General features: G+C 37.0%; 1 protein-coding gene across 3 annotated transcripts in view; it reads right to left on the bottom strand.

Annotated features, from left to right (window-relative positions):
- LOC149807134 (coiled-coil and C2 domain-containing protein 2A-like) overlaps positions 1-5,619 on the bottom strand; it is a 225,611-nt gene extending 219,992 nt beyond the window's left edge. For all 3 annotated transcript variants that reach the window (XM_089962521.1, XM_089962530.1, XM_089962539.1), the window contains exon 1: positions 5,324-5,619. In XM_089962521.1, coding sequence (XP_089818647.1) covers positions 5,324-5,328 — 5 coding nt within the window. In that variant the 5' untranslated portion in view covers positions 5,329-5,619. The remainder of the gene's footprint in view (positions 1-5,323) is intronic.
- Between the last annotated feature and the right edge of the window lie 15,331 nt (positions 5,620-20,950).

Below are 20,950 nucleotides of genomic sequence, written 5' to 3'. Positions count from 1 at the left end.
CTCTAAGTATGATCCGAGCAGCTGTGTTTTGAACTTTTTGAAGTTTCTGGAGCAGATATTGAGATGAACCAGAGAGAATTGAGTTACAATAGTCCAGTCTTGAAAATACTAATGAACACACAAGTGTCTTAGTGGCAACAACTGAAAGATATTTGCGAATTGAGCTGATGCGTCTCAGCTTAAGATATGCAGCCTTGCATATGTTCATGACATGTTGGTGCAATGTGAGAGTACTGTCCAGAGTAACACCTAGGTTTCATACTGATTGTGTGAATTTAATGTTGGCATTGCTGATATTTATTGTTTGAGGTAAAGGATGTGAATGATAAAGTCTTTGTGTTGTGATCAGAATGGCCTCAGTTTTATCATCATTCATCTGCAGCTTGTTACATGTCATCCATGATTTCACATCAGAAATGCACCTCTCTACACCTTGGATGGTAGCATCAACTTCAGTTGGGTGGCTAGATTTGTATATTTGGGTGTCATCAGCATACAATTGGTGAGACACTGGATGATGATCTATGACACTTGATAGCGACTGAGTGTACAGAATGAAGAGAACAGGTCAAAGAACAGACCCCTGTGGAACACCACAACATAGATCAACTGGGCTGGAGTGTATTCCATTTGCAGATAAAATTTGTGTCCTGTTGACCAAGTAGGACCTGAACCACAGTAAGGCTGTATCATGAATGCCAAATACATGCTGGAGACAGTGAAGTAATATATCAATCGTCTATTGTGTCAAATGCTGCAGACAAATCAAGGAGGGTGAGGACTGTAGTCTTTCCGCTATCCAATGCAGAGAGAATGTCATTAACTACTTTTAGAAGAGTAGTTTCAGTACTGTGGCAAGGGCGATATGCGGATTGTACATTGCTAAAAAGACTGTTTGAGATACAAGCTGGGATAGAACAACCTTTTCTAAGATTTTTGATATGAATGGGAGATTAGAAACTGGGCGGTAGTTCTTTAAATCGTTATGGTCTAGTGTTGGTTTCTTCAGCAGAGGCTTTACAATGGCAATTTTGAAAAATGATGGGAATTCCCCAGATGAGAGAGAGGTATTAATAACAACAGTTAGTGAAGGCAATACTGGATCTAAGCACTCAAGCAGCAGTGATGTTGGAATTGGATCAAGTTCACATGACTTTGGTGCACTCTTCATCAGGATTGTACATACAAAATCCATAGAGACAGGTTCAAATGCTGCTAATGGTTGCTGCTCAAATTCTGTATCCCAACTGTATGGCGACGAGTCAGTTGAAATTGTGGTGTCAAGCTTATCTCTAATGGTTTGTACTTTGTCACGGAAGAAATTTGCAAACATGTCCGGAAGGACGACTGGAGAGAAAATAATGGTAGTGGTGTTGATTTGTTCCTTGACATTAGCTTGTTAGTAATCTCGAAGAGCTCTTTGCAGCTGGAACTTTCCATGATCTTAGTAGTGTAGTGGGCTGATTTCGCTGCATGGACTATATTTGTGATATTCTTCTTAGTGACTTCATAGATCTGCTTATGAATAGTGAGTCTGGTGGAAAGCCAAAGCCTCTCAGCTTTACAGCGGTCTCTTTTAGCAGTGTGAAGCTGGTCCCTAACACTGCTATACCATGGAAAACACTTTTGAATTGATACTCTGCACTTGGTAGCTGGGGCATGTTTGTCAAGCAATGAATGCAGACAGTTATCAAGTTGTTCTGCAGTAGGAGGTAAGCAAGTTGTTAGTTTAGCTTGGATGTCATGCATTTGTTTGGTTCTATTTATCATATGGAGGTTTCTCTTAGTAGCAGATAAAGACAGAGGGTTAGGGACTGATAAGTCAAGATGGCATATAATGCAGAGGTGATCTGATGCAAGGTCATGGGATACCAGGGAGGACCGTAGAATGTTATCAGGTCTATGAAGAATCCAGTCTAAAATGTGACCATGTTTATGGGTGGGTTGGTTAACTATATATGATGGCATATTGCATTCACAGATAAAAGAAAATAAATTACTTGCTAATGAGAGTGGACTTACTTATTTATGTATCCTTTATTTCCAATCCTGTATTCAGGAAATGTTGTCAATGATACCAATTTTAAAATAAACATCCAACAGAACATACTGTGTCTACTGTACTATGAAACAATATTCAATATTCTTGTATTCACATAACAAATGATGTAATCACTGAACATGGGCCCCAACAGTGTATTAAATGATTATGATGTTAGTAGTAACACACCAGATAATCATGTGCAACAGTTTTCAAATAATAAATATTTACAATCGTTTTGAGTCTTTGTAATTATATATCCATTTATTCTCTCAAGAGGTAGTGCAAATACCTGAAAACATTTTCTCTCTCAATCTCGTATTTTAAGCATAGTGAGTCCACCACATTTTTCGTAATTTATAATCAGCCATTTGCAATTAATCAGCTCCTTGGGATCAGCAACTTTCAAATTTTTCAGGCTATTGCAATTGTTAAAAAGGCACCTGCTGTTATAGATTTTTTCTTCATTTATTTTATAAAAAATATGTCGCAAAATGATATCTTCTTCACTGATGTATATAGCTGACGTATCTGCACATCTTCTTTTATTAATATGCTATCAAAGGAATAGATCCTGTTCCTGAATCTAATGGTAACTGCGATGTTTTCTGGAACACCACTCTTCCATATTCACTCCTTTAGTTCCCTCTCTATTCAGTACAAGAATTAATACTTATTCATTACAGGTTTTCTCTCATAATGTAGTAATTAATATAAATTACTGCTATAATTTTAATTATATATTTTGGAATATCATCAATTATATCAACAAATGGAGTCATACATGACTGCAACATTCTGGGTTGAGATCATGGTTTTAATACAATGACCCTTATTCCTTAATATATTTTTGGCAATGAACGATATGTAATCAAGGTCGGTTACGTGGTTATGCTTGCAACACTGTACATTATCATTAAGTCAATGACTTTATTCAGCCAAGTGGGATGTGTGTGTGTGTGTGTGTGTGCTTCGAATTTTTAACTAAGCTTTAACAATTTGTCTGTCATATTGTTAGGATGTCTGTAGTATGGCTGTTTACAGTGATGTCTTTCACTAGGGCATCATGCCACAGACATGTCATATTGTGTTGACACCAGGCTGACCAGTCCTAACACTAACCTCTTAATGCTGAGCCTCTAACAGGCAGCTGTTAGTACCATTTTTGTAAGTCTTTGGTATGATTCAGCCGGGGTTCAAATCCGCATCCGACGTGGATGCTCTAACCACTAGGCCACTGGAGCGATCAAGTGGGATGTGATTCAGTTTTCAGTATCATATATAGAAGACTTGCATTTGAATAGGGGATAAAGGAAAGTAGATCTTTTATACAGTTTCTACTGATAATTTTTTTCTTTCTTATTTCTAAAAATGAGACATTGTTGAAACAATTTTGTATTAGTTAACATCATACACTTTTATTTAACAAAACCAGTTATAAATGACTGGCAGATGGTTCAAGTATCTATTCATAGTACAAGTCACATGGGTCATGTATGCGCATTTACTCATTTTAAATTAAATATAAAATGTTGTTTTAAAAATTTAACACTAATTTTCTTTAATCAAGGTCAATTCAATCCTGATTTTTTAATGATCTGCACCTTAACAGTGTCATCAAGAAACTTCTTGATGAAAATTATCAACCATTACGGTCTTTTACAAGAGTGACCATGTACTTAACTCGGGTCAAAATATGAATGCGTCTAGTGGAATTGTCACAATCAAGGGTTGTACAAATCTGATTATCAATATGCGTAACTTTCGTTGTGACATCACAGCATGCGACATTCAATCCGGATTGTACTGGATCACACCTTTAGGTTCATTTTTTCCAAAAATGTCTATGTACTTTAACATTGATTTTGCCATGTGCACTGCTAAATAGACATGGCTGTCTAAATAGTAACCTTCCATAGGAATATGGATGTATAATGAATCCAAATGAAGTGAATACTTGCCACTTAAAGGTATGCAGAGTCAAATTCTAAAAACTGACAGCCATTACTGAAATATTTGGTGTTAAAGGTATACATGACTTGTGTGACTTGCACTATAGAATGAAACAGCCATTACCACAAGAATAGGAGAGAGAGAGAGAGAGAGAGAATGTGTGTGTGTCTGTGTGTGATTTGGATTTTTGACATAGATTTAACAATTTTTCAGTCATATCGCTACAATGTCTGCAGTGTGGCAGTTTATAGTGGTGCCTTGCACTGGGGCATCATGTCGCAGACATGTAGCATTATGTCCCACCCAGTCACATTATCCTGACACCAGGCCGACCAGTCCTAACACTAACCTCTTAATGCTGAGCGCCAAGCGAGGCAGCTGTTAGTACCATTTTTGTAAGTCTTTGGTATGACTCAGCCGGGGATCGAACCCACAACCTCCCACATCCAAGGCGGACTCAGTCTAACCACTATGCCACCGGAGCAATAGTCCTAATGTAAGACCTCAACACTCGTATTTATGTTGTGGGCATCAAGGTCTTACAGCCTAACTAATGGCGCTGTGTAGCATGTTTTGATGTCGACTAACATCACTATGAAAGTCAAATTTTCAGGAATATTTCACACAAGTGACAACTAAAATAATGACACGCTTCTACAAAGTAAAGTCATGATGGTTTAGTCAGACTTTACTTACTCTAATGTCTTTTCTCTAATAAATTAAAATTCTCACAAAAGAAATGGATCTGTTTTTAAGTTTCGTTGGCCTACATTTCAGTTGGCTGGAAAGCGATGAAAGCAGGGAATGCCAAAATTGGGTTAAGTTGAAATATTATTCTTTAATGAAACAAATAAAAATATATTATGCCTATTGGAACTGTAAGCAGCAGTTCATTTCGTTCAAGAAACATATCCCCAACATGCATCTATCTGAACTTAAGTCGGCATACCTTGACTACCGTAGCATTGCAACAGATTCAAATGTATGTCAACGAAACATGAAAATGCATCCATTCTGCTAGCATCATATTTTCATTCCGCCACAATAAAGATAGCATAGTAAGTATATTAATTACACATAAATTAGTGGAAGAGTGTCAATATAGGCTGCCAAGTGTATGAACTGTTCCTGAAACTTTGATTACTCATTCCGATGTCAACAACATCGGAACACGCTATACAAGGCCGTAATTTGGTTAGTAAGACATAACACTAAAACAAAACAACGTGCTATGCCTTACGTTGTAGGACTACCGGAGAGAGAGAGAGAGAGAGAGAGAGAGAGAGAGAGAGAGAGAGAGAGAGATGCTCTATTAAGACTGACACTTACGCCATTTTTTACAAATGAGGTATCTAATCCCAATGAGAACTAATTTTTCCGTTTCAAATATGTGTCCATCATTGGGAAATTTTAGCGTCTGTAGCAACTGTAATTTCAACGGACAGTCTCAACTAAGAGCCATTTTAAGTCGGCTAAGTCGCCCGAGGCATACGTTTAACAGTATATACTGCAATATCTATAAAGCTTACAAGCTTTATGGTAAGAAATCAGTTAATATCGCTGTAAACAACGTTTTTCAATCATGACAAAACACGATCAACAAAATCGCGCTTGGACTAAATGAAGTTTTCAAAGACTGGAGAGTCCACATGCTAATGTACAAATGAAACATGCTCCGTCTCAGACTTTATGCGCTTAGCAGGAAACTACCGGATGGTGAGCTTAACAGTCCTCTGTTAGTAGTAGTAGTAGTAGCAGCAGCAGCAGTACTAGTAGTAGTAGTAGTAGTAGTAGTAGTAGCATTAGGTAGAGTAAATTATAGTGCTATATTTTTGTAATCCATAACTTTAGTAGACCGATAAAATTATTAAAAGTATTCGCTTTTGATGGACTATGTCACCAGTTATATATCAGAACCAATATCCGCCGTAATTAATATTTCATTTCAAGAATATAAACTGTTTGTGCAATATATTTTCTTCAACTACAAGCTATGAAAGGAGATATATGTATCAAACAGTACAGTTTAACACACACACACAAATATATATATATATATATATATATATATATATATATATATATATATATATATATATATATATATATATATCCTTGCTTTGACATGTTAAAGGAGCTAGTGGATATAACTGTCAGTCCACTCTTACTGCTCTGAAGATTTTTAATAGAGTTATTGGATACATCGATCAGTCCCTTCTCATTGCTCTGACAGAATCTAAAAGAGCTAGTGGATATTTTTTTCAGTCCACTGTCATTGCTCTGACAGAAGATAAGGGTGCGAGTGGATATAGCAGTTATTCTAATTTCATTGCTTTGACAGAAGTTAAAGGAGTGAGTGGATATTGCTGTCGGTCAACTTTCATTACGCTGACAGAAGAATACTGGAAAATTGTATATAACAAAGAAAATGCAGGAGCAGTAATCCGATATTTATATTGGATGGTATAGCTACAAACTGAGGAATCTGCCAAATTACTTGGTGTCGATATTAACAACACAATAATTTTGTAAATATGACAACAATATTTGTAATAAGGCAGTAAGATAAACGCGTGTTCTTACATGCTAAAGTAGTAATATAAGGCTGAGTGCGGATGTACGGGAGCTCACATAACGTCGTAGGTTCACATTGTGGGAGACAACTGGAACTCTTATTTTAAAACTGTCCATGGGCTTGATATGGCGACGACATTATTGGGACAAAAGTGTTTATAGGGACAACAAGGAAAAAATGTAAGGTATAAAAGGGTAAAACAGTTCATGGAGACAATTGGTTATGGTAATGTTTACTTTATTATCTACACTCCAACATACGCCTTTACAATCCAACATACCACATAAACTATCAAATACACACCACTACTATCCAGCAACCGCTTTTTGATTACTATCCTAACAGACACCCCCATTATTCAAACACCTTGCAAATACTACCCAAACACACAGTCTTACTATCTAGCACCATGTGTTTTTATTACATTGCAAAGAAACACCTGATAATACAGCATTCGTTTCTAGATTACTATCGACCACCACCACTCCACTATCCAAGCAAATACCCTTACTATCCCCAAAATGGATAGGTGTGTTTATTCACATACTTTGACATGCACATACAAACACACTATCACAAGAGTACGAAGTGTTTATAGAGACGCTACTATACTCTTACGCATATACAATAATAGAAGAACGGGGTAAAGTGGTTTAAAGATTTAGTTCTTAACAGAATAGGTATACATAAAACATACACAAACATTAATCATTTGCACAAATTATCAGTATCTCTCTTTTCTAGAGATTTGGGTGACCCTCAAACGCGCCATTGGGTTCTCTGTCACCACTCCCCTACCTTCAAGGTCGGGCAGCACTGGCTGCACATCTTAACCCCCATTTCTTTTAATTTTTCCTTCTACTTGTCTTCTTAGAGACCACGAGCCTCAACCAGGCTCAATGGACCCCTTCTCCTAGTCTTCATTCACATTCGGCATCCAGTCAGGGTGGCTTATTCATCAGAATTTGTACAGGATCTTCATTCAGTTCTGGTTCAGGCGCTAAAATTGCTTTATCTGCTCCTTGAACCACTTTTCATTCGCTTACGCTACCTTGATTTTCTCCATCTCTTCTTTCGTTGTTCCTCTCACAGCTCCTTAGTGATTCTGAGCGAAATTATTCCACTCTTTAAATGCTACTTGTGGTGGTAAAACTCTAATGTTTACACCTGCCCAGGAGGTGCTCCACTCTTTTGATCATGCTGATGGTCTACCTTCACATGTGGTTGTCATTCTTCTCTGCAGTACCAACAATAAATGACAGCACTGACTGACTGATCTTTTATTATAGCCGTATTCGACCAACTGACCATGTGCAACCGTGTACTTCTTAATTAACCGTCGAATTGGTGATAGGCACCCGCTCGACGCTTTAATGCGTACACTTCATTATTTTTGATCATATCCGGATGCTGAACCGAGGAGAGGGAACGAAAGATTCGCGCCTCGACGTCGCCGATTGGCTCCAGTTGATCCTGGATTGTAAAAGGTTAGACCTATTCCCAATTTCAAAAGGCGTAGTCTTGTGATTAATTTAGAAAACTGTTCTCTGTACTAATAGCTAGTGCTCAGTGGACTGTCTAACTGAGAGGTTGGGGGTGAAGTGTATCGGTTTCTGCCTTGGGTTGCATTCTAAATTAATAAGCATCGCACCTTCACAGATTGGTTCTGAGCTTTAGTTTTGTTCACAATGTGCCACCTTGAGTAGCTGGGCCTGGTGGTTTGTTCTATTAACCACCTTATACTGTATACTTTATATGGTCTAACTTTGTTTTGCAAATGAGGCAGTGCCAATGCTTATTTGTGTGTTTTATTTGTGGGTTAAGATTTTGACGTTTTACCGCGTTGTGCGTTGGGCTATAATGGTTTTAGATTTTGGACCACCTTATATTCCTGTTTGTTTTGGCGGACAGATTAGTGTGTCCTATGGTAAAGTTAGCTGTAATGAATCAGACATTGCCGCCTTGTGCGGCGGAGCCTGATGGTCTAGGTTTTGGACCTCTTTATACTCTTAGTTAATTTTGAGATGAGTTTGTCGTGTCCTTTAGTTCAGTTATTTATTGTGAACCAAGCGTTGATGGCCTGGGCTTTGGACCACATTATCCTGAGTACGTGTTCTTTAAAGTCTGCGTTAGTACCTGAACTTTACCCTTCTTTGTCACCGATGCCATTTTTGTTACGTTGAGAAATAAGTAGGTTGCATGTTATGATAGGATAGGTCAGATTTATTTGGTTAGTGGAAACATAGAACGCAAGTTATCGAGTGTATTACGGGGTGGAGGTGTCGTTGTTATATAGTTCTTACACATGTGTCGAAAATAGTACCATTTTTAATGTCGATTTTGTTGTGGCGTTGGTTTTGCCTTTGATTATGTTTGAAGTGTGTCGAGGCGTTCCCGTTTTGAGTCAATTAAGTGGGATCTGGGGTTGAGTCAATTAAGTGGGATTGGCCAGAACTTACCACAGACATAGTCCCTAATCGGGTTGGTCTACCATTCCCCTCTACCGGGGCGGTGATCCCCTTACCTAGAATAGAAATCTGGGATTTGCCCGTTTTATTTATTTAATCATATATTCTATATCTTGTGGTGGTGTTAGTACTTTTGCAATTTTTCGTCACGTTGATTTCTAGCAGAGGATTTTATTTTTCCTCATTTTTCTATGGCAGAAAGTTATCCCAAGATATTGTTAAATATATGATCAATAATATTTGCTCCTTGTTGTAGGAATTGTGAGTATGATAGTGGGCCTAAAACAAAGCATTTTTATTATTTGTTTTACTTACGTATACACAATGGTAAGGTAGTGTTTATAGACAACCACTATACCCACACAAAACATACAATATTCCGACCAAACACACATTTTAAAAACGGATTAGTTTTTAGTTTTAGTTTTGGTAGGAAAAAACATGACAAAGCTATAAAAAAAGCACACGTTCTTTTAAGAGAATGATATGAATCTCTAATTCCTAGAGACATGAGTGGCCCTGAAAAGGGTCGTTTTCTTGATAAATGGTTCTGTGTTTTACCATCTTGGACGACAGCCAAGTCTAATCACAGGCCTCACCACAGCATAGGGCCGGCTTTTTTCAAAGGAGAAGAAAAGTTTTCTGTCTCCATTCTGCATTCTACTTGTTATTGTTGTTGCTTGTCTATGCTGCCTTTGTCTCTCTCCCCAGCCTTCTGTTTCTCTGATAATTTATTCGCACAGGACATCTTCTATTAAGTCCCGTGCCATTTATGAGAGGATTGTGTTCTTACTGTCAGGGTTTTTCTTGATCAGGTGTTGCCTGACCCGGTGCGTGAGCGTCTTGCACACACAACAATACAAGGAATATACATCGATGTATTTATTTCTTCCCCTTGCGATTCGATCACGTCGTACAGTATGCTGTTTAGAACTAAAACTTAAAACCCTTTTACCTAATGTCTTGTGTTCTTATGCGTGTAAGGGTATAGTAGTGTCCCTATACACACACCATACTCTTGTGTGATAGTATGTTTGTATGTTTGTGATAACGTATATGTATAAAACCCTTTTCGTTGGATAGTGGGTGGTGGTAGTCAATATTAATCAAAAGCGGGTGTTGGATTGTAGGATGTGTGTTTGGATTACAGTGGTGTACTAGGGGTAAATGGCGCAAGGGGCGACGATGGAGATCCAAAAGGGTTTTTGCGCCCCAAGTCCTCCGTCGCCTGTGGATACCGCCACGTCTCCCATTCCCCTTGATTACGCTACTGTCCCATAATATCATCCCCCCGTAAATCCAATGGACAATTTTGACATAGGATTTGCCCTAATCCCCACAGCAATGTAAACTTATGTGGTAAGGTTAATTCCGTATGTCCCCATTCACATTGATAGAACTACTCACTGATGTAAACTCAGCTTTTAAAGACATATACTCAATATTACATGTATTTGTAATGAAAAATTCCAAATTTTGTCTATTTGTATGACATACTTTAGTAAAACATTTGGAGATATACCAGAAAATCCTCAGTTAAGGGATTTAAAATGAGTATAATGTGATATTAACTGCATGTATATAGAACCACTAACACTTATGCAGATTGAGGCAATAGGCTGTAGAAATACATAATAGTTTATGGTCAGGCCCGGTCCATAATAAAAGAATCTTGATAAATATAAAACTCACTAATTATTCTTTCAAATATACAAATGTGAGATACATCAAGAGTCTGGGTAACAAGGCAGGGTATAAGGAGGTTTGGGTATGCAGCAGATAATAATAATAATAATAATGAGGACTTTGTATAGCGCCTAATCTTTAGAAGCTCTAAGCGCTTTCCAACATTAGACAACACCTATAAGATAAAAAACATATAATAATATGATTACAAAAACAAACACCATGAAATTAGAAAACATTAAAAATAACATGCTGAAATATTTAAGGTAGGAAACATTATTAGGTCTTTAAGTTTGTTCTTGCAGTCGAAATAAGTGAGTCTTGAGAGCACTCTTGAATGTGATGACTGTGTCTTTGTGTCTAAGTTCAGTGGGCAATTTATTCCACGTTGCTGGGCCTTGGTATGCAAAAGAACGCTGTCCATGACTTTGTTTTAATACTGTGAATAATGAGCATACGATTGTCAGAAGAGGAGCGTAAGTATCTTGCTGGTGTGTACACATGTGGTGAGGTCGGAAAGGTATGTTGGACTAGAGTCGGACAGTGAAACGTTGCACACAGAACAAATTTTGTGTTTGATTCTGGATCGAATGGATAGCCAGTGTAGGGTACAGAGCAGCGGGGAGGTGTGCTCTGATCGTGGTACTCTAAGTATGATCCGAGCAGCTGTGTTTTGAACTTCTTAAAGTTTCTGGAGCAGATATTGAGATGAACCAGACAGAATTGAGTTACAATAGTCCAGTCTTGAAAGTACTAATGAACACACAAGTGTTTTAGTGGCATCAACTGAAAGATATTTGCGAATTGAGCTGATGCGTCTCAGCTCAAGATATGCAGCCTTGTATATGTTCATGGCATGTTGGTACAATGTGAGAGTACAGTACTGTCCAGAGTAACACCTAGGTTCGTACTGATTGCGTGAATTTAATGTTGGTGTTGCTGATATTTATTGTTTGAGGTAAAGGATGTGAATGAGAAAGTCTTTGTGTTGTGATCAGAATGGCCTCAGTTTTATCATCATTCATCTGCAGCTTGTAACATGTCATCCATGATTTCACATCAGAAATGCACCTCTCTACACCTTGGATGGTAGCATCAACTTCAGTTGGGTGGCTAGATTTGTATATTTGGGTGTCATCAGCATACAGTTGGTGAGACACTGGATGATGATCTATGACACTTGATAGCGACTGAGTGTACAGAATGAAGAGAACAGGTCCAAGAACAGACCCTGTGGAACACCACAACATAGATCAACTGGGCTGGAGTGTATTCCATTTGCAGATACAATTTTTGTCCTGTTGACCAAGTATGACTTAAACCACAGTAAGGCTGTATCATGAATGCCAAATACTTGCTGGAGATGGTGAAGTATTATATCATGGTCTATTGTGTCAAATGCTGCAGACAAATCAAGGAGGGCGAGGACTGTAATCTTTCCGCTATCCAACGCAGGGAGAATGTCATTAACTACTTTTAGAAGAGTAGTTTCAGTACTGTGGCAAGGGCGATATGCAGATTGTACATTGCTAAAAAAGACTGTTTGAATTTAGATGAGATACAAGCTGGGATAGAAAAACCTTTTCTAAGATTTTTTTATATGAATGAGAGATTAAAATGAATGTTCATTTCCTTACTAGCCGAAGCCAGATTTATAAACGGCTCGATATGGGTATAAAAATATAGCACATTGGGCATGATGGAAATCAGCATTACATTTAGAAATGTGGCCCAAGGGCACAAGAGGAATTTAACATTAGCCCATATGGTTAACTTCGGTATGGCAGTATGAGCACACGGGGAAATGTAACTGTATAAACGTCCATTAGATTAACATTAAATGATAGTATGGGAAGAATGAGAATATTATGCATAAAACGTACATAATATTAACATTATGGAACGGCCTAGGTCGAGGGAAACTGAACATAGCTACGATTGGCCAACACCAATCCTGGATGACCAACACAATCTTACTGACCAACATTCATACCTACTGATCAACACAATCATACGGACCAGCATATACATGTATTAGCCAAAACCAACGCCTACTAAAGAATTTAGTTTTACTGACCAATACTCGCATCTACTGACTAATATATACACGTACTGACCATCGCCCACAATTTCCGACCAACACACTATCTAAATGGCCATCGCATACGCTTACTAACCAATACATAATATTACTGCTCAGTATCTACATCTACTGACCAGCACATGCAACTACAAAGCCATTACCGACACTTACTGACCAACACAAAACTTTATGGACTAGCATCCATATCTAATAACCAACACTGTCTTACTGACTAGCACTCACACTTACTGCCAAGCACCCGCGTTTAATAAACAATAGTGGATTTTACAAAATGACGCGCACCGAGTTCGGCTGATAAAATGAAACTAATAATGCTCCCAAGTGGAATGAATCGTAACATGCAACTTAAATTTGTAATAAACAATTCATTAGAATTTATAAACATGATTGACTTCTGGATCTATCAACATGGGTTATCAGTGTTTAAAAATTATCAAGAAATGAACGGTATTGTATCTATCTCCAATGGTATCAAAGTATAACTTTACACGACTTCAGCAATTTTAGTCATATCACTACGATATCTGCAGTACGTCAGTTTATAGTAATGTCTAGACATGATACATGATGTCCCACCCGGTCTCATTATCCTGACACCAGCCGACCAGTCCTAACACTAACCTAGCGAGGAATAAGGAACGGATGAGTTCAAATTATTGTCGCTTAGTTATAAATTATTCTAGTCTGGCAATTGGTAGCAAATCTGGTGAAGTCATTTCGTAACTCTAGAGTAACTCTAGTAATTAGTTAGTAGAAATGAGTAACCCGAATTTAAATTCAGGAATCTTTGCAAATTATGTTGAAACCATTTGGTAGATCTGAAAGAAGTATAATAATTCATTATTGTACTTTGTAAGGAGCACCGGAATCGCTTAGCGCATGAGTTCAAATTAGGGTCGCGTAGTTAAAGCACGGGCAGCGCTTACGCTATGCATCATCGAACTAGTGAGAACTGTTCATGCTAGTTCATGTGTAGCGGATTTATTGTCAATTTAGCTGATTAAGTATATGTACGTATTAGTTCAGAAAATTCGAGTTATTGCAATTGATAGCAAATCGGGTGAAATCATTAGGTACATTTAGAGTACCTCTAACAAATGAGGAAGACAAATGTAAGTTGAGAAATGAAATCACAAATTACCAAGTTACTTTATGTTGAAATCATTTGGTAAATCTAAGATGAGTCTAATAATTAATGAATGTAAATAAAAAAAAAAAAGATAAAAAAACAACATACATTTTCGTGTGGTGTTTTTATATTAGCAAAAAGTTTAGAAGAGTTACAGTAGAATATAGAGAATAGTTAAGAGTTAAAGAAGCTGTTAAACATGTCTCTTCATTCATTCCTTAGAAGTATGAAACTCCTTTCCTGATGTAGACTATCTATTCTTGTGGAATGTTCATTCATCGATATCCTTCTTTCCTTCCAAGTTGTATACCTTGGTATACATTCTATTGTCTTGTTACCTTCGTCTCGAATTCTATGCCTCAAAGTGTAGACAGTCCTGTTATAGAAACCATTATATGTATTTCATTAAGAATATGAAGCTTTATCCATTGTCCTTATTCCGTTATCCTTATTCCGTTTCCGCTTCCGTTTCAGTATTGTAATATCTAATATAAGATTCCGTCCTCCTTCATTCGACGTCGACAGCATTCCTCCGACTTGATTGAAATAGGGGGCTATCCGTCTCGGTGAAAACCGGAGGATTTTCTCTTGTAGTATTCCGTTATATATATTTATTTCCCCTTGTATCCATTGTCTGAATCATAGTCCATATTCGTTCCGGGTCATGCCTTTATAAATATTGTATCAATTGTCCTTAATCCACGCCCATATTCATGTCTGAGTCGTTTCCATTTATACTGTTCCCAGTATTTTAAATATTGTGCAAGTCCTTAAGCCCACTTGCTTGCTTAGGTGGCATTGTACTGTGCTGTACTACTTTTGTATATTTGTATGGTGATATGACATTTCGTGCCGTAGCCCCTGTATTGCTCTATACGCCAGCTGCAACACAATAATGTCAGCATGCATCAAGCTTAAATCAAATGGCACAGCAAATTAATTGTTGATTGTTTACACATTAATTGTTGATTGTTTACAGACACATGGAAAGACGGTATTTAAATTTGGAGACATTTTATTACGCTATTTCTAATTTTTACATTTCAAGTGTTTAGTGGACATGTGGAAAAAATAGAGGTAAAATGTGAGCACAAAATGAAAGTAATCATAAGAACACAACAGTACACAATACGCAACGTATCGTGTAGTTAGTATCGTGACACGACTGGTAATGTGCTTTCTGACACGTCAGTCAGCCTTGCTTCGTACCATATCTGATTGACCCTACCGCCTCTCTACCCACCTGTATACCACATCAATCACGTGCCTACAAGGATTGCTTGTAATCCCTAATTAAATGTACACACCTCAGACACTTAGACAAACAACTGTATTTTAGTGAACTTTGAACTTCTGTATCTATAAAAAGGAACACATTTATAAAATGTATTAATTAAACTCAGTATTGTCAGCACTCAAATACAACATTTTTAGCAACAACTTTTAAGAAATAAAAAGATGAATATGCATTTGAAACAGCGGTAAATAATGGTTTCGGGCAGGATTCAATTGTCGCAAGTGCTCGCTTATAATTCGAATCCAACTGCAAACACCAAACGCCCTGATCTGCGATTGCATAATGCACCGGCATTTCATGTTCTCTGCTACTTGTTCTACTGATTACTTATAATAAACTGCATAGACCCAGATCTGACAGCACGGCAGATTTAGGTATGTGCAATTTGCATGTTAATACTCCTTATGAACAAGTATAGATGGTACTTACTGACAATGGAAACGCTATTATGTCCCTGATACTAGTTATTGGTAAAATGTTTGACATTATGAGTCCACATGTGAGAAACGTTCCTAAAACCTGGAAATATGTAGTGTGTGCTTATGTATGTGTGTGTGTGTGTGTGTGTGTGTGTGTGTGTGATTTGGATTTAAGCCAAAATGTCTCAGAATCTGCTGTTTGAATTTACTCAACGTTTTGGGCTTGACTTTCTATTTGCTAGTGTCATAAGTCTATGAAATCGCATTTATTTTGAAGATGTATGAAATATTTTCTTGTGTAAAACAAAGACCTGACCAGAGCTAACAGCAAACTTCAGAAATATTCATTGATGTGCGTTCTTAATACAGACGTTATAACATTAACAGTAGAATTATAATTGTGATTGACGAAAATCAAGTCTTGAGAGACTGAAGATTCGTTGATGTAATAATGGTCAACACGGGTAAGAAGCTGTAAAAGCAGATTGCACGATTAAGTCTTAAAAGGAAATTTAACAAATTGTTAAGAACTTCGTTTTCTTTGACTTAAGACTGGCATGTTGAGGTTCTCAGTTGAGTTCAGGGTAACCAATACAGAGTTACATTCATTAGTTCATTAATACAGCACACTTGCTTCTGTCTTCCAAAAAGATCTAGGTATATTTCAATGGTCTCCGCACTGAAGTGCACATAACATGCATATTATTGCAGAGGGAGAGAGAGATGGGGGGAGGGAGGCATTAAGACTTACAAATAAACATACAGACGGAATACAGAAGATCAAAACCTGCGATAAACGTTTGCATGCCTCAGACGACTTATATTAAAATAATCGCATTTAAACTGCAGTAGTCGCAAATACTCTGTCTTCGTGAAAGGTATATTCTTACGCATGCTCTATATTTGTACTGGTGATAATTTGTACATGATACATTCCATCGGCTTAACAATAAATAACAATTGTGTTTTATATACAGTAATATACTGGATTTTCACATATCACAATACAGTGCGACTTTATGTCCGGTAATTGTTAAATATCAGCACTTCACTAAACTCGACTAAACTGATTTAAAATTATTGGACACTCGATTCCTATTCAGCAAATAATGCGCCTGACAAAACGATCTCCATTAAAAAATATGTAAATTATATTTACAAAAGGACAGGTATCATTGATGTTACCTGTAGATAAGCATATGTTTCTTTGTTATTGCAATAAAGCACAAATTAAATCTGAGATAACATTTTAGCACATTTAAATATAGGTAGGTGGAAGAACTTCACCAAATGTAAATGGATATTAAGGGTGAAAGATTGTTAAAAGGAGTGGTGTATTTTATATATTTATGGATCACAAATTGTTCCCTTTTACGGTGGATCAAAAGATAAAGCGAGAGAACTTTCTATGCTTGATTGTCTGAATCTATGTCATTAGAAATTATTTATGACACACAGTCTAGTTTGATTATTAAACATTATACAAACGCGGAATGCCTTGAATAGAAAATGCTCCACTTAAATGCTTTCATTGGAATAGTTACAAGCGGTTATAATCCGTCTGATGCACCTTGAGAAGTGTCGATATAATTGAAAAACTTGTCACATTGAGTCCAGTCACACACACACACACACAGACACACAGACATACGCACGCACGCACACACATACACACACACACACGCACGCACGCACGCGTGCGTGCGTACGTACGTATATACATACATACATACATACATACATACATACATACATACATGTTGTTACGGTGTAAAATTTTATAGATAACATGCCAATACATTATGTCATGGTCAGCTTGGCATGTATGCATTAAGATTGCAGTATGGGCTAGGCTAGCAATAACTTGGCAGGTTGTATTTGGCAACCTGTCCTATCTGAGTAGGGCATAATTGAATTTTTCAGTTAGAGCCCGTTCGATAACGGTCAGACAGCTGGAAGAGGCTAATGTTAACGTAAGGGCAAATAGCGAAAAATGGCAAGCCAGAGGATTTTTTAAAAACATTTTGGGCCATTTCAAACAGTTGTTATCATATGATATATTTCAGAATAGTTAATAACAAATGCGATCTAGATACAATTATTCTGACTTCGATGGGGGTAGTCATTTATTGGGGCGGTTAGAAAAGTAATATTGATTGGCTTAGGTAAACGAATGAGAGTGTTTCCCAAATGGAATTTATGGTTTAAGTATCATACAACGAAGGTTTAGGAAAATGACTACAGCACCGCCGGCTTATCATTAATACTGACTTGGAAAAGACCGGAAGCAACCAGGTGATTCTGACATGCAGGCTATTTGAGTGCGATCAGTTACTCGATTATATGATGACATTTGTTTTATCGGTGTAACAGAGCGGCTAATTGATTCTCGAATACATTCTGTAACTTTGTTTCTAAGAGAAAGTGAATCATTCCGATAGCATGTTCAATTTCATTTTGTTTATATAATTGATTAAGATGTTATATGTTACATACAGGGGTTGTGTGGTTCTATTCTATGTCTCAGCACTGAGCTCTCTTATTTCATTCATTAATATAATATTTTATTTTATCGTTTATTTGACCCGGGCAACAATAACACAGTAGTCGATTATTTTGATAACGATAACCAAGCCCCATAAGGAGTGGGAGATCAAAAATCCCCCACCTCAGATATATATATATATAGATATATATATATATATATATATATATATATATATATATATATATATATATATATATATATATATATATATATATATATATATATATATATATATATATATCATCCGAGTAGGATATGGTTTTCGTTTTTTAATGTTGTTAAAATTTCACCTTATATTGGAATAGTTCACAAACAAAGCAAACACTTTGGAAGATTGACCGGACCGATGTTATGTAGTAGAATATTTATTTATTAAAACTGCAAAAAAAACCAAAACATATACGGATAGTCCGTGTACTAAATACACATTTTAAAATGCTAAAATTTCAAGATTTAATTTTTTAAATAATTTTTCTATGCATGTAATACAACTGAACGTCAATACAGAATGACCAGCGGACAACAGGATTAATCCAGTCTAAAAGTAGTAACCACGTGCATTCTGAAGATGAATTGGTGTAATGACCATCGTCAACACTACAATCCCATGTACGTCGTAACAAGTTAACTTTAAATGGCATATAAACATATCTTGTCATTGCGATGTTAAATCTACTGATTATTTCATTCGTGGTAGTTCTTACAAAGTGTTTATTTATGAACTATTGAAATTAGGAAAAATCTGAGCAACACCTTTTGGTTAAAGCAGGTTGTAAAATAATTATAAAAAATGAGTCGGATCATAACTGTGAAGATAATGAAAATTTGGGGAAATTTGACTTTTATGTGCAGTCAAAAGATTTCAAACGGAAGATACACTTTCGGTATCTTGTCCTGGACAGTTGTACTTTTTGTGAGCGTCAGGAAAATAAAGGGAGTTTACTGAAGATGCTCCATGAATATACGATTGCCAACGTAATTATAAAACATGAACAGTGTATGTTTAATTCTGGATTTTTTTTTATATTCCAATTTGTTCCACGTAGATATTCACAAACACACTTCGTAACATTTTGAACACGTCCAAATGCGCGGTCCAATCGTAGAGATAATCAGAAATATTCATCGTCATGTTTACAATCCTCCAAAGTGACAATAAATCCAGTTATGTGAATGCTAGCTTTAAAGAATAAACGAGCCAATTGATTTTCGTTCAGCATCCGGAGAAACACAGTATTTCAGCCGTTCAGAAAAACGTCATTAAATATCACTAAACTGACCAAGGATTTTAACTCTTCCACACAACGTAACATTAAAATTATCAGGAATTTTAACTATTCCAACCAACAACTCCCCCAGCATCTTCCTTTTAAAAAAAACGAACATAAACTTAGGATTATAACCCAATGACCTTATTGGCTGAAAATTTAATTTCCGATTTAAAATTGAGCAATGGAATGTCCTAACTAACCTTTAATTATGTTGGTGAAATCGGGCTTCAAGATTGTAACTATTTCGAGACAAAGCCGATAAAATGACCATAAATGTCTGAAATATTGTGCAACCAATACCATCTGCAAATAGACCGCTCTGGTGGCCTAGTAGTTTGAGCGTCCGCCTCGGAAGCTGAAGGTCACGGGTTCAAACCCCAACCGAGTTATACCAAAGACTGATAAAAATGGTACTAACAGCTACCTCGCTTGGCGCTCAATATTAAGAGGTTAGTGCTAGAACTGGTTGGCCTGGTATCAGGATAATGTGGCTGGGTGGGACGTGATGCTACATGTCTGCGGCACGATGCCCCAGTGCTATACATCGCTATAAGCTGTCACACTGCAGACATCGTAGCGATATGACTGAAAAATTTGTTAAAGATACATTAAAAATCCAAATCACTAACACACACCATCTGCCAATAGTTCACACCATTAATCCATGCAAAGGGCAAGGATGTGAGCCGCAACATTGGTCTCAACAGACTCTAGACCGGGGGTCTCAAATTCAAACCACCCTGAGGGCCGCATGAGGGCATTTTCGATGGCCCAAGGGCCGCACCACCTTTTTTATCTCTCATAACACCTGGTGAAGCCAATCATTTTGCGGGCCACTGGATACGGCTTGGCGGGCCAGTATTTGAGTCCCCTAATCTAATCTCTCTCTCTCTCTCTCTCTCTCTCTCTCTCACACACACACACACACACATACACACACAAACATACATTATATAAGCATGTAATTTTGAAAAATAATCTGGATTCTGTACTTTCATTGTTGAAATTGAGTAACTAATAACATTACAATTTAACTAGGCAAATCTCCGTATTTCATTTGCTGATGAATAATCTGATTAATTAGCAGGCTATTGGCTACAACGACTGCAACTAATACTATATTTTTACGTTTGTATATCTTCGTCACCATAAAGTGTCAAAAATATAGTAATAAAAAACAACAAACAAAACAAAAATAAACCAAGCAAACAAGCCAGAATTGCTGATCGGATAAATTTAAAGTTCCTTCGGGTGATAACAGCCATTGACATAAACTTACCAAGCACTTGAAGAAACACAATTTATCAAGTAATTTTAGTTAGGACTTCATTTTCCATTTGTCTCTTCTAGTTAAAACAACAAGTTATAGTACCATTGCAACTTATTATAGTTGCTTAATAACACCACGCCCTACCCCTCGCATGACTGTGGCAGGTGTGCTTAATTAAGGGCAACAACG

This window comes from Sinohyriopsis cumingii, chromosome 1, assembly GCF_028554795.1.
Source record: "Sinohyriopsis cumingii isolate HCF-2022 chromosome 1, ASM2855479v2, whole genome shotgun sequence".
In the NCBI taxonomy this organism is placed as follows: Eukaryota; Metazoa; Mollusca; class Bivalvia; order Unionida; family Unionidae; genus Sinohyriopsis; species Sinohyriopsis cumingii.
Note: the sequence above shows the minus strand (reverse complement) of the source record. Positions and strands in the feature narration are given on the sequence as shown.